The following is a 26666-nucleotide window of genomic DNA, read 5'->3' as shown; positions in this document are numbered from 1 at the left end:
CAAACATAGTCATATGATATGAATGAATTATGACACTGTTTTTAAAGTCCAAAACTCAAATGTTTGAGCACTTACGTTTTTCCTATATTGTTCTTGAAAATTCTTTACAATGATAAAGTTACATTGCAATTAAAAAGAAAAATCTGAAAATCAGACTATGCAAAAGTGCTATCAGCTTCCTTGATGTTATAACAAGAAACTTTTCAGAGAATATCTCAGCTCTTGGGCTGGCCCAAAGCAGCTCAAGAGGTTGCTTTCATGAAGCTGATATTTCTAAAGTTGGTCCTACTCTAGCAGCAGAGAGCAGATAAGCAGTGGAGTATGGCTGATAACAGAGCTATATGCTGTGGCAATTCAGTTCCTGCTCCTGTGATAAAGTGCAAAGAGATTAGACCTGTGAGGTCCCAGATTAGTGCAGAAGCAAAGTTTGCCAATGCAAATAAGCCTGAAACAAGAACACATTGTTGGGATTTCTGCAAGTTAGCTGTTAATCAAGTAAAACATGGTATATTAGGGCCTTTTAACACGGTTTTGACATTTAGCCTTATGCAGCTGACAGATAAATTAGTCTTCTTTTGTGATTGACTGAGAAAAAAGAATTTATACTGTTCATTAAAAAGATTAAGTAGTGTTATGTTTAATTCATTATAGATGAAAAAATCATTTGGGTCCATAAATCTTCAAGAAGGAATTGGTGTAGAATTAAGTCTGAATATAACTAGGTGGAATCTGAATGATTATTAAACTCTTCCACTTAGGGGAGGCTGCAATTTAATGTTAATATTCATGGGATTAAGAATTTATGTTATTTGTTATTAGGAATAGACTTGGAGCTATTTAATATCCCATAGAATCATAGAAAGGTTTGGGTTGGAAGGGACTTAAAGACCATCTAGTTCCACTCCCTGCCATGGGCAGGGACACCTTCCACTAGACAAGCCCTCAGAGCATCTTCAAGACCCTCTTCAGGGCTCTCTGCAATAGATCTGTGTCCCTCTGCTGAGGGCCCCAGAGCTGGATGCAGTTCTTCTCCAAGTGAGGTCTCAGCAGAGCAGGAATGAGGGGCAGGATCCTCTCCCCTGACCTGTTGCCCATGCTGCTTTCGATGCAGATCAGGACTTGGGTGAAAAATACTGAGTTTAATAAATTTCCTTATCTATCGCAATACTAAACATATTCATAGCAGTATAGGTCTTCAGTAAAGTTTCTCTTTCTGTGTTAATCTTATCAAATATTTAAAACCTTGTACTTATGATTTTCAAATCCAGAGAAATCTGGCATTGACTTCAATACTATTAACTCTGAAGGTTGTTTTTCCTAAGTGCTACATGATGCAAAGAAATTTTATTCTGTCTTTTCTTAAAATGATTCCCAACTTATCCATTTTGCAATTCCTCCCCTTGTTAGGAAAGAATAATAGAGCGTCTGAAGGAGCAAAGGGATCGAGATGACAGAGAAAGACTTGAAGAAATTGAATCTTATAAAAAAGAAAACAAAGACCTGAAGGAGAAAGTTAATGCTTTACAAGCTGAACTGACAGAAAAAGAGGTCAGTCTTTTCATAAAATCTCTGCTTTTCTATGTCATCTATGATGAAAGGAAGTGCATTAGGATAACTCTTGAGTCATTGCAAGTTCTGAAATTCTGCCACTTCAGTGGTCAGCTTCTGAACTGCTGTTCTTTTAAGCATACTTCACAGTCCTCACTTGTACATAAAATATTGCTTCAATTTTCACATAGTTGTGTGTCATTATCTCTACTTTGTCCTTTCCCTGAGCCTCCTCTAGGCTCAAATATTCCACTGCTGCTCCTGTTTCTGTTTGTCAGTTAGAGCAAGAAATTTCAAAGTGTTTAGAATAGAACATCAGCTCATCTGTATAATGAATGTTTCTGTGTTTCACTGCATTCTCCTCCTCTGGTTCCAGTTGGTTGTATTTGCAAAACAGTGTCTTTTGCTATCAGTGCTTATCTTTGTGTCAACTCTTTTTGGGGAAGGGGAGGGGGAACAGGATCCAAGTGATTGCTAAGTTGGCAATAAGTTAGTGTCCTGGTGACTAGGCATTAACTTTTTACTCTTGGTCGTTTTTCAGTCTAGTTTAATCGATCTCAAAGAACATGCATCTTCATTGGCATCAGCAGGGCTGAAAAGAGACTCCAAACTTAAGTCTTTAGAAATAGCCATAGAGCAAAAGAAAGAAGAGTGTAGTAAGTTGGAAGCACAGTTGAAAAAGGTAAGTTCCATCATAAAACAAACAATCAGCAAAACAAAAATCAGCATCCCATACCCATTTTGAAATGATGAGCTTATTTACTCCTATGGAGTAAATCTGAAACCTGCCCATCTTATGCTGTTTGCTGATGCTTGCATCAAATACTGCTTTTTCTCAAGAGTTTTGTACCAAAGCCACTGGTGAGCCTCAGAAATTTTCCTGAATACCTCTATGAGGGAATTCTGAGGCTCTGCAACAAACAGATAAACTGGGAGCAGCACATTGGAGAGAAAGTAGAAGAGCAGAAAGAAATTATCAAAGCAGCAATTAGTATGTATGTGAATTTATACCACTTTCAGAAGTAAACAGAAATGTTTGTAGTATGGGAAAAAAAATTAAAGACTTGTCCAAGATAAGCTGTTCTTCCTAGTCCAAAAAATTCAGCTTCCAAAATGGAAATTGTAGCTAAGTTTCATTTAGATGTATTTTTGGCTTTGTTGGTGAACACATGTTTGTGATAATTAAGCAAAATAATGCAAAGTCTGTCTCAGCTGGCATTTCAGTATTTCTATTCAGCAAGTAGTGGAAGCAAGCATTTAAAGGAAAACATACAAATCCTGTTTTTTATAACATGGTTTTACTTACACTACTGTGTTAAACTAGTTTTTGCTTCAATGATTTGCACTTTTGTTGATACCATTGTTTCTTTGACCTTCCTCTGTGTTGTTTGGTAACGTCTGCTCTCATTGTTTGAACACCAAGCTCATTACACATTTGATGGGTTTAGGCATCTCGTTTGCCTTCTGCAATTCATGACTAAGTGTATGTCAAATGTTATTTTTTAATATTGATATAATGTTTCATTTTCTGGAAAATAATATTTGATTTGTGAGTGTTACCACTGTTAGGATAATATTCTGACACTCTTTTTGCCCAGGTTCAGTAGTATCCTGCTCAGTGGTTAAGCATTGTTTCAATAGCCTGACCTGTGAAGAAGGTATTGCAAAGTGTGAAGGATACCAGAACGTAAACCTTATACCTGTACTATTTTTTAATTCAGAAAGAATATGTGCAATTATATGCCTGCATTAGATGCTTAGTTGTGGAGTGCAAGGGAACCTTTTCCTATAAACCTATACAAGTGATGTATACAAATGGAAACACAACTATTTTAAATATCTGAGGGCTTATGAGTGCTACTGATGCCAGAATTAAAATATCCAAAGAAAAGGTTTCCCTGAAAGTCAAGGTCATTTAGTTTGTTTTTGTTTCTTAGAAACTATGTTTGTTTACTTTACACTTCACTACAAAATATAATTCATTACTATCTGAAATATCTTATATTCTTCATTTAAAAAAAGTTAACCCTGAAAGCACCATATCACTTAAAAAAAGCCTTATCGAAATCCTCTTGAAGGACTTGAAATCCTAAGTCAGTCTTTTATGACTGTACATATAAACACATCATACAGTCATGGAAAAATAAGCCCTTATAAAAGTCAGAGTTGTGTCTGGGACGTCTTCCATATAAAAAGGGAATATGTTGCCTGTGTATAAATACAAAGGATTATTAAATGAAAGTTGACAACAAAATAGTTTTATTATATCATAAATACAGCATAAAGCCCCAATGGAAATTCACTCAACATTTGTAGGAGACCAGGTATTTCCACAATAAAACGTAGTTACAGCCTTCTTTCTGGGCATGTATAATTGAACAGAAACAGTGACTGTTAATGATAGTAGACTCCAAACAGTAATTTTCAATTCACATTTTCTCTAATGAAGTACTTTATGTTCAAACCTGTAAATATCCTGTGTTAAAAGTAATTGGTCCCCAGAAAACTCACTTCACCAAGTTTTCATTCCTTAGGAAAGTAAGTGGAACAGAACTGGGGGTTACTCTTGCCCAGCTCTAAGTTGGAGTAGGAGGGGCCATGAGCACAGTTTGGAGTCACTGCCCCTGCCCTGTGTGTCCCCTGGGTGTGCCTGGCTGTGAACAGGCCCCGCGGCAGGAGCTGCAGGGCAGGGCACCCTTCATGTCCCTCGCTGAAAGGGACTCCAAGGGGCTGTCTCACTGCAAAAGCTGAGTGTGCTTACACATTTCTCTCTGAAAATATCATAGAGAAGGTACTTTCTATCATTGCACTGTAAAATAATTATAGCTCAATGTTGATTTGCATGTTTTAACAAGTTTTAGTAATAAATATAAAGGTAGTACTCTGAGCACACTTGTTGGGAGTCAGTTTTCCATGAACACTGATGATGCTCATGGTAAGTGCCATGTCTGGAAGAAAACGTGCACAAGAGGCCAGTCCAAACTAAATCTGTAAATAAAACCCCAAAACAATGTGTAGAGTTTGTCTTCCCTGTTTTCCTCTGCTTTCTCTTTTTTTGGATGCAATAATATTCTTTTATTGATAATAAAGATCATTTTGATTGGGTCTGATTAGATCCAAATATTTTTCAGTATTGCATAACAGGATTGTTTTCATTTCAGCAAGAGAAACCATTCTGATTCTAAAGCCACTGTTTTACAAAGTAGGCACATTTCAAAATAATAAATAGAATATTTGTAAAATGTAATCATTCCTATGACTGTGCTTCATTTTGGTATACAAAGTAATATTTTAAGTTATAGACATGCTTATTCAACTTTTTTGACAAATATGAAGTTCATATAATTTTTAAAAAGTCATAAATACCAGAGAATGGTCAATACTTTTCCCCCCAAATTCCACAGATTCCAAATTCCACAGATTTTTGTTGCTTTACTTGATATTGCTACTAGTGAAAGAACAGCAGGAATTACCTAATAGGTAGTGAAGTGTTTTATATATATATGTGTATATATAATCTTTATTATCCACTCTAGAATTTCCTCCTTTTGTTGTTTTTCATTATCTTAAATTTACTTGCTTACTGACATATTTGCAGTTGCTAAAGTAATTTTTGCCAAGCTGTAGTGTTTGAAAGTCATCCTGCATAGAAAATTCAGTCTTGTCTTAAACAAAAGGAAAGTAATAAATTTAATGCTACAATTTAATTAATCTTTTATTATTACTGTCTTTGAAGCTTTGGTGATAAATTGCAGCCTCAGCCAAAAGCACTTCTCCTGATTCATTGCTTGAGACCAGCACTTAATGTATCATCAAAAGTGGACACCTTTCTTTATTTCATGGGTTATTTAACTTGAGAAAGGGAAAGTAACACAAACCTTAAATTTCTTACTCCAGCTATTCTTTTTTAGGAGCCAAAGTCAACATTTATGTTTCCCTAGTGCCTCTCACTTTCACCAAGGAATGTTTAGAATCTTAAATTTCTACTTTTTTTAATGACAAGTTCTGTGCAAATGCACTGGTTTTGTTGAGCTAATGCTGTTTTCCTGGATCTTTCCTTCTTTTCCTGTCTGTGCTTCACTCCCTCCCACCTTTGCAATGTAGCAAGCTGAGCAGTTGTTCAATCAGATGTACAATCCAGTAAGTTCTTTTCTCAAATGCCGCTGTAACATATGAAAGCATGAGGATCCATTCCCTTCCTGTGTTGTGCTCTTCCTCTGTGGAGCTTTGCAGAACACTTCTGGTGCTCACTATGCTGTATTCATTATACCCAAATAAACCAACTTTGTGGACTTCAAGGCCATTTTAAGAATGTGAAATGCCTTAAATAGGTACATACCATGTTTCTGGGAAAACCACCCCAGCCTTTACGTCCTCAACCTCTCCATTAGCAAAAGCATGCAGGTGTTATTTATTTATTTATTTGTTTTTCTTCCTTTTGCTTTGCTTTTTAATTCTTCCTTCTTCAGTACTTTATTTGATCCTTCAAACTTAAATAACTCCTAATTTGTTCAGCTTTATCCTCAGTGACTGAGTTGATTAGTTGAATAGCAGCATCTAGGAAATGACTGGTAGTATTTCCAAAAGTCTGTATGACTAAAATAGATCAGTTCTACTCATGAAAGACTGTACACATTCAGCATATATATATATTAGGAACATGGAAACTTTGTATTTAGGTGACGAAAATGCTGAAAGATGAAATGATGAATGCAAAGGACCCTTTTTGCACAAGCACAGTATTTCTTTGGCTTTTTTAGCATGAATATTCTTGCCAATGTTTGCTTTAATTGCACAGTATCTCCCGTTCTGACTTGACTGTTCTCTACAGAGAACAGTTTCCATTTTTTTGCCTGAGACTGTTACATTTAACATACTCTGAGCATCACAGGACAGAAAAAATGATGTCACTGCAATAGCAATTAAGGGGCTATAGTTTACATAGTGATCACAGTTGGAATTACCATGTAATTGGGATAGTACACAGAGAAGAACCAGGTTTGTAGCTTAAGTAATGTGATAGTGTGCATCAGAGAAGGTATTGCCATCACTGAAGGCAGTGGGAGTTCTGCCAGAAGTGCCAGTGGGGCAGGATTCCAGCTTTGAACTCTCTTATGGAGAGATTTTGTAGCTTCGAACCATGAAATATGTATGTCATTTACATGTTTACATATGGGAAAAGAGAGTCCCACAGAACGTGCTTTATTTGCTTTTAAAGTTATTGGTTAACTCTCTTAAGAATTCAGTCATGGCTTGGAGCATAAGTAGCATAAAAGCTGGTATTGTCACCCCCATCCTGCAGGACAGTGCTGGTCAAAGAGCTTGTCCCTTTGAACGATAAACCCCTTTCTGCCCCATCACCCTGGTTCACCTTTGTGGTAGTTACCTTTCTATTCATATCATCTGCACTCCTACTGTGCTTGTCTTTTCAGACCGGAGTCTTTTTGCTGTTAGTTTTTAGCTTGGTTTTCATAAATACTTGACAGTCATTATCTCAGTATTAGTGATTCTGCTGTGCAGAATTTGTTTGTTACCTCCTAGTCCATTTGTGTGCAGTATTCCAAAGTCAGTCCTTTTCTAAAGTTTTCTTCTGCCTTTATGTGCTTAATAGTCAAAAGGACAAACTACCTGTTGGCAGTTCCAAAAGAATGGACGCAAGATCCTTTACCTTTGGCACAAGTCAGCAATCATAATATATTCACAAGATGATTTTGTTAAATAAACTTCTCTTACTTGCCTTGTTTCTTCTCCTACATATACATATATGGATGTGTGTGTATGTATGTATATATGTATATGTATCACTCTACTTTTAACAATGTAAGTAGCAATGATTGTCTTCTTACTCCAAACCAACTAAGGCCTTGGAATGTAACCATGATTGGATTGAATGGCAGCATTTTTTTTGCATTCCACAAGGTTTCACCTTTGTCTTTGAGGTGGCATAATAGCAGTTACTTGACACCTTTTTTTTTTATACTTTTTTTGTGCTTGAGAATCATAGTGTTATCTAAAACCCAGATGTCAGTCTAATCTGAAAATACTGAAGTTTTAGTGCTCTTTTTTAAATGTATCAAAGAAACAGCAGCCAATCACTGAGTAGACTTTTAGCTCATGCAGTAACAGAGTATTTTTTTGGTAGTCAAATGTGTCTTTTCTGCTGTGTCATACGGTATTAACTCCAAGGCTTTAATTTTTTGCTGAATCTATTTTTTAAACACAGCCATGGATAGAAGTGTTTTATTCCTATATACATTTGTGTGCCAAAGTGGATATGATACCAACAGGGTGCAATTGCTGCATACTCTATAGCAAATGATTTCCAGGGTGTTCACCTGTGAGAATAAGATGTGAATGGGTCTCGACACACCTTTCTCGACGTTGTGAAAGGTGAACTTTCTGAAATACTCAACGAAATATTGTGCAAAATCGATAATAGGAGATTACATTATTGCCTTCGGATTGTAATGAAAATATAGTATTGCAATTACTTTGGAGTTCAGGTGAGCCTATTTTTGAATTACTAAAGACTAAATTTTCCTAAGTCCTCCATCAGAGCAACATCAGATTAAAATTCAAAGTACTTGCAGAATGCTCTCTAAATTACTGATAGTATTCTCTGAAGTTAAATAAAGCCCCCATGAATTTTAAGGAGACAAAACAAATAAGGTGACAGCAATCTATTTTTTGTATGTTGAAAATAATAAAATTTGAAGGATCTTAAAAAGTAGTTTTTTGCATGTAAATTCTTCTCTTCATTTTTTTACAGATTTAGTTAATTTCTGTGTATGTTTGTGTCTGAAGCTTTAAAAATTAAACACTATATCTATCCATCCATTTCTGTTATGCAGACTAATGCATGTATGACTGTACCATAAGATTTTAATATACTAAATAATTCATGTTGCATGTCTGTGGCAAATTATTGTGGTGTTTCAGTAAGAAATTTGTGCTTTACAGAAGGAAATGTTACTCCACTTCTAAAGTATTTGTAGTGTTTATTAAGCAAATGTCACAACAGATACATAATTAATGTAAAAAATTGTGAAATTCTAATGGTAGAATAATATGTTATTTTTATTGAATTGTAAAAATAACATAAATTAATGCAGTCTTAAGGCTGACAGAAAAAAACATCTTAAACTGAGTGGGTGAGTTTGAGAGGAACCTAATCTGCACACACAGGAATTATCTTTTGCAGATACAGAGTAGAAGAGAGGACAGCAGTAATAGGCAGAGACTTCCTGATTAATGTGATATAACCATGTCACTTGTGGCTAGAAATGATCCAAGCCTGTCTCCCATAGCCTGCACAAAAGCCAAGGAAATCTGCCATGTCCTGGCAGGAGCAGGGGCAGGGTCAGCTGAGCTGCCTTTTAACTCCTTTGGCCTCCTGTTGAACCCCAAAAGTCAGTGAATCACCCCTGATCTGTAGACATTAAATTAAAATAGGTGTCTAGTTCAGATTCAAACACATCTTTAAAATCTATAAAATGTAATGGGGCCTTACATGTAATTCTGTGCCTTTGTCCTGGAAATGTCAGATGGATTGTGTTTTGCTCTCTTCCAACATCAGCAACTTTGTTTACAATGTGAGGATCCCCTTAAAGGGAGTTGCAGATTAGAGTGCCACCTGCAGAAAGCTCTTTGTTAAACGTATTTTTTTTCTTGCTCTCCCTTTTTAATGTTAAACATATTTTTTTTCTTGCTCTCCCTTTTTAACTAGCTTTCCTCTCCTTCTTCAGTAGGGCAGTGCCCTTGTAGAAATTCGGTTCCTGCCAATAGTCCAAAAAACATTCTCTAGGAAGTGCTTTTAAAAGCAGAAACAACCAGCTAAACTGGTGGTTTGCAATATGGGGGTATTATTTTTTAAAGATGAGAATGATCTTACGGTAACTGAATTGTATTGATTTATATGTGACATTATGGATAACTGTGCTGCACCTGAAAACCCTGTGTAGGCTGGGTGCTCAATCACATTGGATTTAATAATACTTACACGTTCCACTTCCTGTTGAAAACCATGGGGAAGTGCAATGTTACCTTTAAATGAGCTCTATGTTAGAAAAGTCCTGCGTTCAGGACTGTTATGTGTATTATCATCCAAAACAGAGACTCTGAAGAGCAAGGCCAGTAGGTTTAGAAGGCTTCTCAAGTCAGCCCCTTGGCTTTTTTTTTTTTTTTGGTAATGAAATATTTCTCTGAATAAAAATCTGAAGTAGGGTAAATAAACTTCAAATCTACTATCTTTGTTCTTGTTATCCTCATGCTTAAATGATATGTTACATGCAAACTTCCTAAGTTTCTTCCCTAGTAATTTCAATTTTATGTGTTGTATTTATAGTAAACTCAGACTTGTACTTTCTTTATACAGAAAATTTTATCCATTGCAAAGAATATGAACATCTTAGTATCTGTAGTTTATATTAATTCTTTCCCAAACATGCATGTTTCATTTTTATCTGCATTTCTCTCATTGCTTGCTTGCATTGTCTATTCCCTGAAATTAAGAAGGATAAGTAAGTCCACATTGTCTCTGCATAATAAGATAGTTGGAGGACCTTCAGTTCTAAATATCAGTGAATTTCTGTGAAAATCCTCTTTGTTATCTGAATTTTCTATGTTTAATGTGCACTGCCTTAAACTCCTTGTTTTTTCCTTGCCTGCTCTTTCAAGATGCCAATTAGGAATAATGGGAAGCAAGGGGTAGGCTGAGCATTGCAGTGCATTGTTGTTTCCATCTGTCTGTGGTTATTGCAGCCAGCAGTTCCAAGCCCTTGGTGCTCGTGCTCCCATTGCAGTTAATGGGGTTTGTGCCGTTGGGGTCGATGGGAGCTGCCCTGGGCTCTGCACTGTTGTTGTGTTCATTGTGTCCTCTGTCTGTGACACTGCCACCCACCCATGCATGTGTTTGCCAGGTTTGGGCTGTTTTCACAATGGACTTGTTCCTCTGATGTTTCAGGTTAAGTATTAATGATAAGACAAAAAGGATTATTGGGTAAAATGTCTGCTGAAAGCAGCTTTTTCGTTTATTGGTTTGTCTTTTAAAACAGCACTGCATAAAAGCAATTTCTTTCTTTTAAATTCTTTGTATCAAACTGCATTTCAGACATCTGGTGATACAGATATATACAATATGTATATATGTATCTGGTTTGTATATATATACATGGACCAAGTGTGTATGTATATATATGGGGAAAGACATGATTTGTTGAGAAATTGCCTATATATTTAAAACAGTTAATGTGAATTGAATGAACTATAAGGCGATTTTTTTAATCTGAAAAAACAGGCTTAAAATATGATCACTTGAATATGTCAAAAGTCCCCTGAATAAATCCCCTCCCCCTTCAGGATGATAGATACTTGACTGTGAAGATATTTTCATTTTTTCATATGCTTCTGTAAAAGAGTGTCATCGGACAGAAATACCCATAATCCTTTTTACTGAAAACTTGAACTCCGAGACTGAAAAAGTAAAGTTCTTAAAGCTATTTAAATTATTGTCATCCTTTTTTTTTTTTTTTGAAAAATATTGATTCTGAAGGCTCATGAGGCTGAAGAGGAGGCACGGATGAACCCAGAATTTGCAGACAGAATGAAACAGCTTGACAAAGAGGCATCCTACTATAGAGAAGAATGTGGCAAAGCTCAGGCTGAGGTTGACAGACTTCTAGAAATACTCAAGGAAGTAGAAAATGAGAAGAATGACAAAGATAAGAAAATTGCTGAGTTAGAAAGGTAATTTTTGTGTTATTTGTCTTATATTGAGTAGTACTTTTACTTACTTGGCCTTTATTTCCGAGCAGAGTATGTTTTTTAACAGAATATTTGTTATGCCTTGTAAAATTGAATCAGAAATGGGAGAAAAAAAAGGGCTGCTTGAGAACTGCATTTCCTGTCTGCTGACTTTGGAACAATTTAGGGTTTTCATTTTTTAATACTCTTCATAAAAGGAATACATACAGGAAAAGTCCTGTGCAATTTACAGGGACAAAAAGCCTCCCAGGAAACTGTGCTGGGGCACAATCCTGTCTTTCTAGTGACTGGTGAATCAAAACTCCCCATGCTTTTCTTCACTGTGAACATCATCACTACTTCTAAGAGGTCCTGAAAAGGATTGGTAAGTATTTGTAACCTATCTCATGATAGGTCGTAACTGTTTCTTAATACAGTACGACAAGTTTTTGCCTGCTTCAAAAGACTATTTTCTGATGTTGACCAGGCAGTGATTGTCTTATTTCTGGGAAGATTGTAAGTCTGTCCTTAATGGAGTTTTTGGTTTGGGGATCAGTTGTCTCACACCCTTTGTGATTAAATAATTCTTGGAACCTTCTCCCATATGGTATGCTGCTGTTTATTTGATTGATAGGCAGTTTATGAGGAGCTGATTTCTTTGTTCCTTTCCTCTATTTAGCCACTCTTACTTAAATGAAAGAAGTTTTTTGTTCTCAAATGATTTATGTAGTTGTTTTATTGTGATCAAGTCAGAGGAAAAGTGTTTCATGGTTTCAAAAGAGAAATTTCATTGATGTCATTGTTGTGATCATTGCTATAGTTCCAGTCAAGACAAAGCACTGCTCTTTCCTATTGCGAATTACTACCATGAAAGAGAGGAAGATCTGCCACGTGTTGGTTACAGCCAGCTTGGATGGAATGATGTGTACAGCACCTTTTCTGATGCTGACTTGTCAACCTTCACAGTTATCTGCTGCCAAATCTTATTTTTCTTTCAGACATTTGGAAAATTTAATAATAATTAAGTGTCACAAGAATGGAGACCTCAAATATAAAGTGAAGAAAGAGTTGTACTGAAAATAGAACTGATTGTTTAAATGAGGGCAATTTCAATTAGTGGTGGCCTCTCACCACATCAGAAAGCATTTAGCATACCTTAAACCTTGTGTGATGAACCTTTAAGTGCTTCTGTAGCATTACAGGAAGAGATCTGTGGGATGGGCAGCTAAGGAGAGGAGGACAGTGGAATTTGGAGACTCATCATGCTCTTGGATTTCTTTTTGAATTCTGTTAACGTTAGTGCAGTTTGTCACTTTATTTAACTTATGTACAGCATTCAAGATGGATTCAAAATTCCTATACATGCAGTATATATAAGGTAGTTATTGTAAATTAGAAAAAGAGTTAATCTGCTGTTGATTTCAATGACAGAAGTTACTGCCATGACTTGGTAATGGAGTTCTAAGCCCCCCTGTCTTGGGAGAGGCACAAAATTATTGGTGGATTGCCTAAGGCTGCCAATCTGCAGGCAACATAGAGGTGTAAGAAGGAAATGTTTTTTTGCAAGTGGATACTTAACCCTTCTTACTGATCAGGCTCACTTTAGGTTTCTCTAAAATTCAATTTATTTTCTCTCTCCTTATTTTGGAAAACCGTTGCCAAAAGACCTGTTTTTAACTGTGGTATCTGTTGGTTTCCCTAGACAGGGAACTTTGATGTTGAAATTCCCCTTTCTAGGGGTTTAGGTGGAGTGTAAATTGCTGTACCATTTTATGAAGAGCTACTACTTTTTTCTTCTTGTAATGACTACTTGACTGGCTCGTTACTGAAGGGAAGAGGTGGAGCCAAAGCTGAGTTTATCCAGTTTGTGGGAATAAAACATTTTGAAAATAGCTACAATATCAACAAAGCAAAATTTGAGATGTTTTTTCCTTCTTGTCTTTCTATTTTGTAATTCATATACTGTGCTCTAGGTTGCTATTTTATCTCCTTACTTTTTCTCTTTTTTTTTTTCTTGCTCAGAAGCAGAATATCTCTGATACTTGCTGAAACTTCAGGTGCAAGGGCATTTCTGGAGTTTTGTAAAAACTGAATGTGCTTTTAAAATGTATTTATTCATTATTAGATTGCTGGGGTCCATGTTCACTGCTGTGCCAACATCTTTGCATAAATTCTCAAAATCTATGAACATAGATTTCTGTGAGAGTTTTAATCTAGATTGTTGCAGGCTGTGGCATCTTCAAAATGTTTATTATGTTTACATAAAAATTCAGCAACATAATGAGGTGTGTTTTTATAAATGTTTGAAAATTTAAAACAGTTGTAATAAAGTTATCATTTGCAAATTGAAACAAGAATTAAAACAAGATGATAAACACTAATGTTCTAGTTGTCAGAAAGTATTGACACAGAAAGTGTCAAATACTCAAGGGCAGAAGTATCTTATCTGCTTCGAGATATGGGCAGTTAAATTTATAAGTGTCTGCTATTTGGCAGATGAACATTAGTAATAATTATGAAGAAATATTCATGTGAATGGTAATTCTTTTGGTTTTTAATGTGATTTTCTTGGCTCAAAAATGATCACAGCATCACTGCAGATTAATATTATTGCTCATATATAAAAACTCATTGGTCTGTTTCTTAAATTGTTATCTCTATATTAATTTTATATTTGACAATTTCTTATTATTACATAGGAGAACCAGTTCCTTCTTCTATACTAAAGCTATTTGATAACTATTATTACATTTTTCATGGTTTAACTGTTTATAATTAAAATATTAAAATTAAATACAAGACACTGCATATAATTTGTCATGTACTTTTGTTAAACTTAGCTTGATGTTTCTCTTTGGTTTTCTTGGGGAAGAAATGTGGTGTGTGGGTTTTTTATTTTTTTAATATAAATGAGGGAGTTTGAATCATGAAATGAAGTGAAATGCAATGGCATAGGATGCCCATTTGTAAAGCTGGGACTAGTAAGACTGCCTGCTGCAAATGAAGGCTAATCCTTGGTACAGTTTAGGAAGAAAAAGACTGAGTGAATTTCCTCCTGGCTGTGTCATTATGAGCCATCTAAGCGGAGCAGCCACCAAAATAATGAGAGAGTCCTGCCGTGTCAGGATCAGTGTCTGCAGCAGGGCCAGGGAGGCATCAATGCCATGGGGCATCAGCGAGGCTCCCTGTGGGCACTGCTGGGCACTCCCATCAGCCATAGCCGAGGCAGTTGAGTTAAACCTTGACAGGTGCAGAGAGGGCTGGACAGCCAATGAAAGGAATGGAGTGCTGGGGCACAGGGTGGGGCCAAAGGATAGTGGGTTATTTCTCTGGCAAAATAAAGGCTGGGAAGGGAAACTTGTTCTCTATAAATATGTGGAGGGGTGTGAGCACTGTAGTGAAACAAGAGTGATTCCAGTAAAGAGCACTGGCACATAATACAGTATAAATTATCAACTGGCAAATTTAGGCCGAAAAGAGAAATGATGACAACATGGTGTAGGTTGAAATATCTTGGGTCTGCTTTTCTCCAGTGCTGTGTTACACAGTCATTTGGTTATTGAATGTGGCTTCTCAGCAAAGATTGCAACAATATGAAAGTCCATTTAAGGAGGTTCTACTAGCTTTGAAAAAAATCTGTTTGTTTTTAAACAAGAAGTTTGTTTTGTTGTATTTACTTTTCATATGCAGTGGTGAGTTTTGATTAATAACATTATAGATGTGCATTTAAACTCTTGGGATGTTCACACTACAATTAATTCATTCTGAATTGATTTGGGTTTGAATTCTGATGAAGGTAAGTCCACACAGCACTGAAAAATCATTGCATAAGTGACAAATCATCATATGGAATAATTGAATTTTTAAAAAGTACTTTCAGGGTTCTTAAACATGTTCCCTTTCCTAAGTGCACAAAAGGCTGTACATCAGTGCCAGATTTAAGGACTAGTCTAGCTGGGTGAGGATGGGTTTGGTCTTATTTGAAAGGTCAGGTTAGGCTTTTCTTAACAAATAAGTTATCAAGCACCAGAGTATTCTCAGTGCTGAAGTATTTGTATTATTCTTCATACTGAATTAAAAATTTGCTATCAGCATTAGAAGGGGCTGCATTTCTGTGCTGGAAGTTAAATATCTGTCTTGATTATTAGGCACAGTGCTTTGTGAATTTCTATGTGATATCTTTGAACAAGCTGCCAAATTGTTCAGCTGCTTTGGCTTCCTTGGGAAGGCTTGATGAACTAGGGTCACCAAACCTATGTTAGTTCAAATGGCAGAAAATGGTATCAAAATTCATCCAATTTATTTATTCTGTTTGATGTGTGTCTGCATTTGGATGATTATAAATGTGGATGGCTTTCCACAGTTCACAAATGACAAGATGCCATTTTACTTTAAAATTTCTGTTCTCTTCAATGCACAACAAAGATACAGCAGTACAGAAATTTTATTTTACTTTTTGCTTTTCCTTCCCTTTCCTTTTTCTTTCTTTTCTTTTATTTTAATTATCTGCTAATATAACATCTGCTTGTTATATTTTTGAAGAACTAATGTGTTCCTCCCTTTATTCTCTTTTGTTGTCTTCTTCCCTATCTGTTTTCTCCAAACTGCTGCTTTCATCCCTACTCCAACCAGCTTGACTTCCAGGTCAGTATTTTCTGCTCTCCTACTTAATGCTTCTTCCACAATGAAGGTTTTCATTGATTCTTCATTTATTTGGCTGTTTTGATTTCATATAAATAACCTATCTTTGTATTTTGTTGTTTTCATTTTGCTTGTCCCTATTGTGAAGTTTTTGGTCATTCCATTTCCAGATCAGAAACTTTACAGTAAATGAATGCTTTACTCAAAAGCCTGCAAGAAAAAAATGTTTATTAACAACATATTTAATTCATATGTTGTTTTATGTGAAGATTTTTTTCTTTCAGTTTTGCTTCTATTATCTTTGTTTAGAGAGCTCAACTCTGGGAATAACATTTTTGGTAGAAAACCAAACCTAGTAACAGAGAGATGTATACCTAAGATCAGAGACTTGTTCTTAGCACTTTGCCATCACCCTTTTTACTCCAAACATAATAGGAGGAGTTGCAGGCGTTGTGAAATTTGTAGCTGTTTGTGCTGGCCAGATTGTGGTGCAGCCGTAACTGCAGGGGGGGTGTCTGTGTGTGTGTGTTTTATGTGCTGTGTTTGGGTGCAGCCTCAGCTAATCAGATTCCTATTTCTCTTCCAGGTTTTGCATTAGTTTAGGTGGCATTTGTGCTGACACAGTGTTTGAGCAAACTTCTCAAGTATTACTGCATGTTTTGTGGTGCTTGTTGAAAATAAAAATTGGTCTAGTTGACATTTTGTTCTCTTAGTAGGCCTTGATGTTAATTTCATTTCTCATTTTTGTGAATGGCTGTAAATTTTAAGCTAGCAAAGTCTTAAAACATCTACTTGGTATTTTAGAAACTGGTAACTGTATATTGTTGACAGTGTCATCATTATCAGTGTAGGAAATGTTTGTTTCTTCATAGATGGATCAGACTGGAGTTAAAGGAGGGTAAATACTGCAAGAGCAAGCACAGTTCACATTTTGTGGTTCAGACAAGTCAGGAAAGATTCTGATGTGGGCATCTGTGAGCTGTATGGCAAAATTTCATAATATGTCAATTATGAAAAAATTGACAAGACCAGACCTCGTTTTTCCTGATGTACTTTAATACAAATCAAAGTTGCAAGTTACTTTCCAGCTGAAAAAAAAATTCTTTTGAAATTTGAGACTTGTAGATTGCAGGAATGAATTGGAGGGTTTTGTTTTTTATTGTCTACCAACTACAAGCACATTTTAATGTGCTTGAATGGATAGTTATTACACCTGGGTTATGAAAATACTTCAACAATGTATTTTCAGAATCTTTCTTTCTTCCAGAAGTAAATTAAATTCATTTACTCTGGAATTGGCTGTGGTGGAAATATTGTCTAAATGTGACCACTCTGCATTTCTATCGGAGCATACTCAACACTGATTGAAAATCTCTCCAGCCCGAGAGAGCTTAAAGAAAGGTATTATGCTATGTGGTTGTCATTATGGTTGATTTCACTGGAATTCAGTGATTGGTGTGCAGAAACATTTGTTCAGCAGTTGGAGGTGCAATTTCTGTTATGTTTTATTGACCTAAAAAAAGGGCTGACCTTGTTGAGGCAAACTGTCCTCATAACCCTGCCAACTCCCATCCCCAGAGGCCGGGCTGAGTTGTAGCATATGATTAGAGTTTATTGTGGGAATTCAGTGAAGTGTTAAGTTTTCTCAGCTTAAATCTTCATTGAGGTCAAAACTTAAGAAACAGATATCTATTAATTTCTGTAATTTCTGCTAATCAGTATGTTTTTAACTGTTCTTTTATTTGTCCATATTTATGGGAGGTTGTAATGATTAGAAAAATGCTGCATCTGTTTTCTAAGGTGGTGGGTTGTTGATACTGATGACAAACAAGGAAATCCAATGCATTGGCATAATCCCCCCCAAGCACCTGCTTATTCAAAATAAGAATAATCTGAGCACAGCCATCAGTACAGTGACATCCTCCCACCCCACCTTCAGGCCACAGCAGGTTACATACTCCACTCTCCACACCTTTGCAGCTGCAGATAAAGAGGAGATGGATGTTTTTCCCATGTGCAATATCCTGCCCAGTGCTAGAAGGTTTTCCAGCAGCCTCTGAAGTTGGCCTTGCTAATTGTTTCCATGGGAGGCTGGAGCTCAGGGATGTGGAAGGCAACGTTGAATGGAGTTTTAAATTTAACTTACGAGCCGTCCACAGTTTTGTCAAACGTCAATTTGATGGTTCCAAGGGCAGAGTGATATGTTGTTCAAAGATAATTTCCCTGGAGAAAATGAGATAGTGTCCCACTGAAAACTGAGAGAATCTGTGATATACATTACTCTTCTGAGAGACTGGTTATTCTGAGTGAGAAACACAGTTGTCACATTGGATAACAAGCAGATTGTTGACATGTCTTTCTGTTTCAGCCTGCTTGCTGTGAGCACAGAACCAGCATTTTAGCATTTAAACATTATGAAAGAGATGACAATTTCAGAATAATTTATTTAGTTTTATCTGATGACTTGAGTGGCTTTGAACTTTTAAATTTGGAATTAAATTTGTAAATTTCATTTTATTTAAGAAATAGTAAATTAGAAAGTTTATTTCCTTGGAATTCCACTTTTTAAAGAAAAAAATAAAATAACATATTACAAAACAGGAAGTCACAGTGATAAAAAATGAAAATATACAAATTGGTCCCTGGGACAAGATGATGTATCATTGCTCATTTTCATCCCACTCACTGCTGAAGCCATCTGCTCAGTTCTGTATTTTCCCTTTCAGTTTGTTTAAAGGCATGCAGAGGTTAAACTAATAGAAATGGATTATTTAAATAAGGAACGGTATTTTGTAATTTCTCAGTGATTTCCTTTTTTTGGGATTTGATTTAGAGTGTAAATACACAGTTGAATCAAATGGATGTGCAGTACGAACTGGATAAGGAGAGAAGAGAGCTCTACCTCTCTGAAGCAGAAATATCCTCTTAGATGGGGTTGGATGATGACACCACAACTCTGAGGAGGAGAGAATATAAGGAACTGTTACTCTTTCCATTTCATGGTTACTGGTTTGAAGACACAGTAATATTTCTTATGCTCCTCCAGAGCTGCTGCCTCCACTATTTTTCTCCAGGGGAAGATCCACAGAACATATTCCTTTACCTCTTGAATGTGTGAATGAAGCAGCCCCAGAGCCCTGTGTGGAGCTTGGCACTGCCTGGGTGCAGTGCTGTCAGGATTCCCTGTATGCACTGGGATGGGGGTGTGGGAGTGAAGAATCCTTGTGAGATAGCACAGCTTGCCCTCAAAAAGCTGTGACTGAAAAGAGACAGGGGCACTAAATTTAGGAATTGGGCTCTTGGTGGAACCACTTCTTCCACTCGTATCGTTTGCTTTCACAATGCAGGAGCAACGTGCCTGGGCAATATGAATGGGACTGGATTGCAATGCTCTGATCTGAATTTATAATAAGGGGAAGTTGGTATGTCTAAACAAGAAATCATACCAAGTGTGCTTGATTTATTTGGAGGTCTGAAGAAGTCGCTGCAAAAGCTTGGAAAGCTTGATTTATGTATTGAATGATAATGGCTGGATTGATCCCGAGAACTTCTAGGGTGAGCCAGGAGTTGCAGTCAAAAGATGTGATTCAGAAGGAAATTGCAATGAATCATGAAGTGCTGCAGAGGAGGTGTGATCCTGATTGCTGTCAGGCTGAGCTGCACATGCTGCGGAGCAGTTGGATGCACAGAAAAACTGGACAGAGGCAGGAGGTGGTGGAGCTTGCTTTGCTTTGTTTGTTTGTTTGTGTGGGGATGTTTTGTTCATTTAGTTGGTTGTTTGGTTTTTTAGAAGAAAAAAGTTACCTAGATTACAGCTGGAAAGGACCTGATGTACCAGTAGCAGGACTGCAACTCACTGGTTGCAAATTTCAGGCAACAAACTATTTCCAGTTGCTGGTTACAGTTATTGGTCTCAATTAATAAATAGCTGAGCAAGCATTTGCCATATTAAATCAGATCAAATATCCTTCTCATCTAGTGTCCTGTCATCAGCAGTATTTTATTATTATTATTTTTTTAAAAAGAACATCAGAAGAAAATGCACAACAATCCTGGGTGCACAAGAGAGATGTGTGACAGATGAGGGTTCTGGTATGAATTTCACACGTGTTCATGGGAAGTGTCATCCAGGAAGAATGTGCTGAGGAGACAGTGGGGCAGTGCAGTGTCGGAGCTCGGTGCTTGCAGTGCAGAGACGTGTTGAAACAAAGTGACATGAACCATAGTTTGGAACAGGGTTTTGGTACCTCTTTCTCATTCATGCAGTTTCCTCGTGTGGATATTTGTAGCATCTCTCCAGGGCTTTGGAGGGAACTGTGTCAGACTAAACACTTCTTAAATAAAGATTTTGGAAAACTTCCCAGATTGTGTGTTAGGTAAATGCTTCCTCCCACATTTTTGTCTTTGAGGTGAGAAATGTTTCACTGACTCCTGTGACACTTGCTTAATTTCTACCAGGAAGAGTTGTTGGACAATAATATTGTTTTGTGGAGCATTTGGAGGCAAAATAGTTGTCACACTGAAACACTGTCATAATATCAGTACTAAGATGTCTGAAAGCAAACAGTTGAAATACTGAGATTTAGAGGGTAGAACTGGGGGAAGAAGAATTTAAAGTGAAAAGAAAAAAATTATTTGACTTTTGGCTTTTAAAAATTATTAACACAGCAATAGGATCACTTTGGGTGGTTTTGAGACCTATAGATCTCTGGGCTGCAAGCCTGCTACTTTGGGAAAAATTGAAATAGTTATGTAATCTGTAAGTAATAGGAGCTGGGAATGTAATCAAAACTTTGAATATACTGAAATTCCTTTTTCTTAACTGGTAATTCAATTCACTGGCAGTAAATAGTTGTGTTCTGGTTGCTGCAATGTGGCATGTTTGCTGGTCAGTGGGTCTCACTGAAAAGTCAGTGTACAATGGTGAGATGGCTTTGCAGTTTTGGAGTCGATAGATTTCATTTGACAAGGAAAAAGGCAAAATACTTCTGAAATATTATTACTTTATATTTTAATATATTTTAATATATTTTATTTCTAGTGGTTATGATCATTACTCCCTGCCTTTTTGTATCAGGGCATAAAGCTAGATGAATGATTTGGTTTGGAATGGACAAGCAGTTTAACTTCTGAGCTCCATCCACATCATTAAAAAAAGCATCAGTCCCAACAAAATTTTTTGATATCAAGAAAGAAAGAATGAAAGTTATTTTGAAGTTGAACTCTGTTACGACATGCTGGATGTGTCAAAGTAATTAATTTTTAATAGTTGGGATAGTTGTTTTGGGGTTTTCTTTTAAGGTATTCTTTAGTTTGTTATCATTGTGATAATTGCATTGGTTAACAAAAAAGAAAACAAAAAAGAATAAGGAAACACTCCAGTTTTAAAAGATGTTTTGGATACTAATAATTCCTCAGACTATAGGATCGGGATTGGAAAAAAAATATAATGTGAACATTTTAAATGCAGATGACAACACAGAAAGATCCTACTTAGTTTTTTTATTGGCATATTATAAAACTTACAGGGACTAGATTCTAACTTAGTAAATCAAATTAGCAGTGAAATGCAAGGGCTTCCTTTTAGAAAAATTGCTGTTGTTCGAGGTATGTTATGTTTCCTTTGTCATATCAAAATTTCAGCCTCTCCACAGATACAGGTTGTCTTCTCATGATAATACCTATTTTCTACAGACAAATCCCTCTATGGGCTGTAAGTGAATAAACAATGTCCTTGTGTATTTGTGTCAGGATTGTCTGTCAATAACACTCATCACATCTCTTGTGTTGTTTGCTGGAGTCTAACCCGTCTTTGTTCTTCAGGTTTATGGATTGGGAATAGCAATTATATTTGTATTCCATGACAATGCCAGAAACAAGGCTTAGCTTTTGTCATATCTTAATAAAATTCTAGCTTATGGATTTCAATGGAATTGAATCTGAATTTTAAAGAATTACCCTTATGCTGGTATAGTTGTGACTCAGTAAAGAACCTACACATCCTGTCAATTTTGAGACAGTGGGAACTGAACTGCTGTGAATATTTCTGTGGAATCTTACTGAAGGAATGGAGTTTAGAATGGACATTCACATGGTTGGGATTTACAGGATCAGGTCTTCTGCATGACTAGCTACTGAGGTGCAGAGTGCCTAGTAAAATGTTAAGAATTGCTTCATTTCTCACATATGTGAGTTCTTTGTAAAGGTGTGGCCTATTTATAAAGTTAAAAAAGGGTTTTTTTTCAAGTAATGATGATGGTAATATTCTACCCAGTGCATGCCTAGAACAATAGGGGAAGATCTTTATTTATAATATGTATATTAGGTTAGATTTTAAAATGTATTTTTGAGACTTGCCGATTTTATATAAAGTACATCTTTTGAACAAATTGTATTTTGTAAAATAGTTTGGTCTGGTCGGTTGATTTGTGGTTGGTATTTTTTTTGTTGGTTTGTTTGTTTCCCTGAATACATTCCTTGCACTCTGATTTTTTTTATTTATTGTATTTGTTGGGGAGCAGAGGTTCCTGGCTTACTGGAGGTTTGTGATTGACTTTCAGACAGTGAGTCCCATTGCAATGCTGTTTAAAGTGATGAAAATTGTTGCAGAGACATATTCCTTTAAAATGTTACAGATTTTGCTCTTGGGAGTATTTTGCATGTCTGCATTTTTTGGATGCTTTGAGGGAAAAAAAAATCTTTATGAAATAGAGTGAAGGCTTTACTAAGCATATAACACTTTTTTTTGGCTGACATTACCAACTTTTTGGCCAAGGTCCCCAGGTAGCTAATTAAAGCTGGGAATTTAATGAAATGGTGTGATTTTCTCTACCTATCAGAGATGAAAGCATTGGAGTTCAGACGGCACACTACTGTAAAATGAAATCTGAAAGATACATATCAGAAACTTAGTGTTAATATTTGTCTTAAAAAGTTAGACTGAAGGAATTAAATGTCCTGTAGTTAGACCTATGAGATCAATTTGTGTGTTACTACAGAAGAATAAGAAAACCCACAAATGTGGTTAAATGGAGTTGTTTCAGTTATATTCTTCCCAGCAAGAATTAAGTGCCACTGCTGTTTTGCTATTTCCCTTTGTGCTGATCAGGGCTCTGGGGCTGCACGACACCAATGTCTGTTTCTAACAGAGAGATCTCAGTTAAATAATTAAATAGAATGAACAGCCAGTGCAATTGCTGTGAGGGCATCTTGCTGTTTGCACAAGATTTGTGAGCTGGACCTCAAAAGAGATAAAGATGTGGGGCTGTTTAAGAATTTCTGTCTTTTCCCTTCCCCGTCTTGCTCAGATCTATGGTATTCTAAGTGTATCTAAATATTTAGTAGTCATAGATGGTGGTTCTTTAGCAGTGTGACAAGTCAGAGCTGCTACACCCTAGGAATTCCAGTGTTGGCATTCTAAGGCTCCTCTTCTGGAGGAGGCAAACAGAGGTAGGTCTTGCTGTGGTTTAGACACCTGATTTTAAGTCTAATGCCCAGCTGAGGTGGAAAGGAATGGCTGTGGAGCATTCTGTGTGTTGAGAAAGACTTAGCAAAAATTATCCCAGATTAGAAAAATTTGGGAAGAGGAATGAGAAATGATGACTGGCTGATTTTTTACTTGGGTAGCATACCTGAGGTGAATGCATTTTCAGTTAAGGGAAATGGCTCAATCTAGTTTAAAAATTAATAAAATCAATTTAATGAGTAGTAAGTTAGCTTATAGAGAGGTATATTACTATATAAAATCTTTTCCTCTTCATTAGGAGTGAGAGGATGTCTAATGTTCTAAAATAATAAAGTATTAGTTAGATTTTTTCTTATACCTGGTGTTCATGTCTTCTTTATTAACTTCCAGTAATATTGTCATCATCATTGTGTGCTGGATACCTCTTCTCTGATACTGAGTTATCAAATGAGTGTGAAGATGCCCATAGCATCCTTCAGTTTGTACTTCTGGAACAGACCAGAATTGGTTTCCTTTTTAAAATTTTTTAATATATATTTTTATTTTAAACTATTCAAGATGTGCTTATATTCTAGCTCTATTTTGAAGACAGTTTAGCTTCACTATGATTCTTTTTTAGTCCTAAGGTGTTAGGTGGTTTATGGCAATTGCTGACTGGCTATAACCATAGGAACATAAACAAATTTAAATTTGTTATCTGAAAAGGTGTCATTAACCCTCCTTTTTAATGTTTGGCCAAGTTTAAGCATCTTGCACAGAGTTAGCCATCTACACTGCTTTTTAGCCTGTTTTTCATTTGTTTCCCCCCCTTTTTTTTTGTTGAGTTTCTTTTTTTTTTCCTCCTTAAATATTATGAGCTCAGAACATCATTTTTAAGCTATATGTAATGTTGGCACTCCTCTGGACTTGGGTGCTTTAGAACTTTAGTTTGTAGCCTGGCTTTCCACTTCTGTGAAGTTTGTAAAATCACAAATGCAACATAGTATTGATAATAACTAGTTTGAGGTGACTGTAATGTCAGCTCAGTGGTTCCAGAATTTAGTTCACTAAAAGGCAATAGATGCCCAGCTTCAAAATGTGGGGAATCAGAGCTGAGGATTTCATCTTAGTGCTTCGGGGCACTTCCACTGTCAGAGAACACTCCTAGCATATAATTTAGTACAAGAAAATTACTAACTTGTGATGGTAAGAGCAATTCTCCTGACCAGACCCTTGCAACATACATTGCAGATTTTGAAGACATATGTCTTAAGCAGTAATGTTTTATTTATTTTATTCTGTCTAATGAATTTTGTGGTCTTAGAGCTTTAAATTTAAACAGTGTAGCAGAACACATGAAAATAATTCCACATGATAAGGAGTAATGTAGACTCAACTATGCATATCAGCATAGCTACTAGTAAAGTATCTGGATATTTTATATCCTGTATGGCCATGACATATGATATTTTGTGCTGATTGGGTACTGTTCCCAAATATTTTTGTATTTCTTATGCATATTTTTAACTTATCCTAATCTTCTATTTTATTTAAAAGCATTTTAGGAACAAATCCTGTAGAAACATTCCAGAGCAAGCAAGTAAAAAATTCTGCTGGAGAAGGGATTGTATTTGATATTTGCTGCTTGGAAAAAAAAAAAAAAAGGTAGTAGTTAATGGGGAATATGTTCTTGCATTGGTTTGCTGCATTGAGCTGTCCCTGTACATTTAATGCAGGCCTAGAAGGAAACTTCTCAGCTGGGCTTTTTAACTGTAGCATTTTCTTTTCATTTCCATAGGTATGTAGCCAGTTGTGGAATAAAGAGAGGCTACGACAGAGCTTTCTTTTATTCCTTCCCTTGAAGATTTTGCATATCACAGGCACCAGATGTTTTCCTTTGCAGCTTTACCATGTTCTGCTTTTCAGTGTGGCATTAGACAGAAGCTGAAATGGGAAGTTTTGTGAGGGAGGGATGATGAAAGAAGCAGTTAGCATTGGCATGAAATCGAACTTCTTACAGGGATTAAATATAAGTGAATTTATCATTTATTCAACATGAGATTGGAAACCAATTTATGCTTTAACAGCATGAAGTCATATTGCACTACCAAAACTTCTGCCAAATACCACATTTCTATATGAAGTTGTGAAAGTAATTTTTTTAGTATTCATTTTGGTTTTATGGTGATTAGGTCTGTGCTTACAATTATAAGATACAGACTCATGAGAGAACTCATTTTCAGTTGAAATTACACTGGGCATCTGATGTATATAATGTATAGTTGTACACACTTTTAATTTTCTAGGCAAGTTGAAATTACTTTAGTTATAATGGATTAGATTCTCTGTTATGTGCTGTACTTACAAATTTATATATCAATTGCCCTCTAAGAATTTACAGTGCCATGGCACATTTATTGATTATGAATTAATTGTTAGTTTTTCATATAAATAAGTGGTGAACAAAACACTGGTAGGACAAAGAAAGTAGTGATAGAAGTAAATATGAAATGACCTAGTTTGTTTAGCATAATAAAATCAGTGCAAGAAATGTATTCAAACTTATTTTTCACTGCTTCTGGTCTGGAAGCAATGGAGGGATTTTCAGTGATCCTTTTGGGCATTGAATAATATTCTCTTCATTTGCCAAAATAGGATTAGTGAGTAGATCTCATTAGGAATTTGCACGTGACTTTATTTTTTTATAGATAAAAGGGAGTAAATTCCTCCAAGTCAAAGAAAGTCAAGAAAATAGTATCTAGGAATTCAAGCAGGTAGAAAGCATTGCTGCAAGGGTATTTTTTCATTAACTGCCAGGCTTGTCTTTTTTTCGTGAAATGATGTATGCTAAGTCTTAGAAATTGTTCTGGTAAATTAGATAAGATCCACAGCAAAAGGCAGTTTAATATTGAAATATTATTATTAATATTATTTTTAATTTTAGTACAGCCTTTAAGAAAAGAAAGCATGTAATGGTGGCAAAGGTTGTTTCATTTTCATTAGGAATGCCTCATAAATCTGTTTGTTGATAATCTTTTGTAGAAAGAAGTCTCATTACTAAAAATGGTAGAAATGTTTTTGTCATGTACAAAGCTGTTTGTAAAGGCATCCTTTATTCTCTGTGGCATATTTATGGCCTGACCTTTTACCCCATCACACTTTAATCCTCCAAACCACTGTATTTGTAGTCCAAGTTTTAAAAAATAGAATTTCACAAAGTATATTAGTCATCACCTTTGCCTCTTGTTTCCTTTGAAATTAATGCTACTTAAAGGACCCCTTAAAGTTGTTC

At 36.0% G+C, this 26666-nt stretch overlaps 1 protein-coding gene across 9 annotated transcripts in view; it reads left to right on the top strand.

Moving 5' to 3' along the window:
* Positions 1-26666, top strand: part of ERC2 (ELKS/RAB6-interacting/CAST family member 2) — a 418320-nt gene that overhangs the window by 151068 nt on the left and 240586 nt on the right. For 6 of the 9 annotated variants that reach the window (XR_011697331.1, XR_011697327.1, XR_011697328.1 and 3 more), the window contains 4 exons: positions 1408-1548; positions 2090-2230; positions 5653-5688; positions 11099-11292. Coding sequence is in view for 2 of the 9 variants with exons in the window: in XM_071550773.1 (XP_071406874.1) it covers positions 1408-1548; positions 2090-2230; positions 5653-5688; positions 11099-11292 (512 nt within the window). In the remaining 7 variants the exon portion in view is untranslated. The remainder of the gene's footprint in view (positions 1-1407; positions 1549-2089; positions 2231-5652; positions 5689-11098; positions 11293-26666) is intronic. The other 3 variants (XR_011697332.1, XR_011697330.1, XR_011697333.1) reach the window with 3 other exon arrangements.

The sequence above is a fragment of the Pithys albifrons genome, chromosome 3, assembly GCF_047495875.1.
Source record: "Pithys albifrons albifrons isolate INPA30051 chromosome 3, PitAlb_v1, whole genome shotgun sequence".
Lineage (NCBI taxonomy): Eukaryota > Metazoa > Chordata > Aves > Passeriformes > Thamnophilidae > Pithys > Pithys albifrons.
This window is presented reverse-complemented; position numbering and strand designations above follow the sequence as displayed.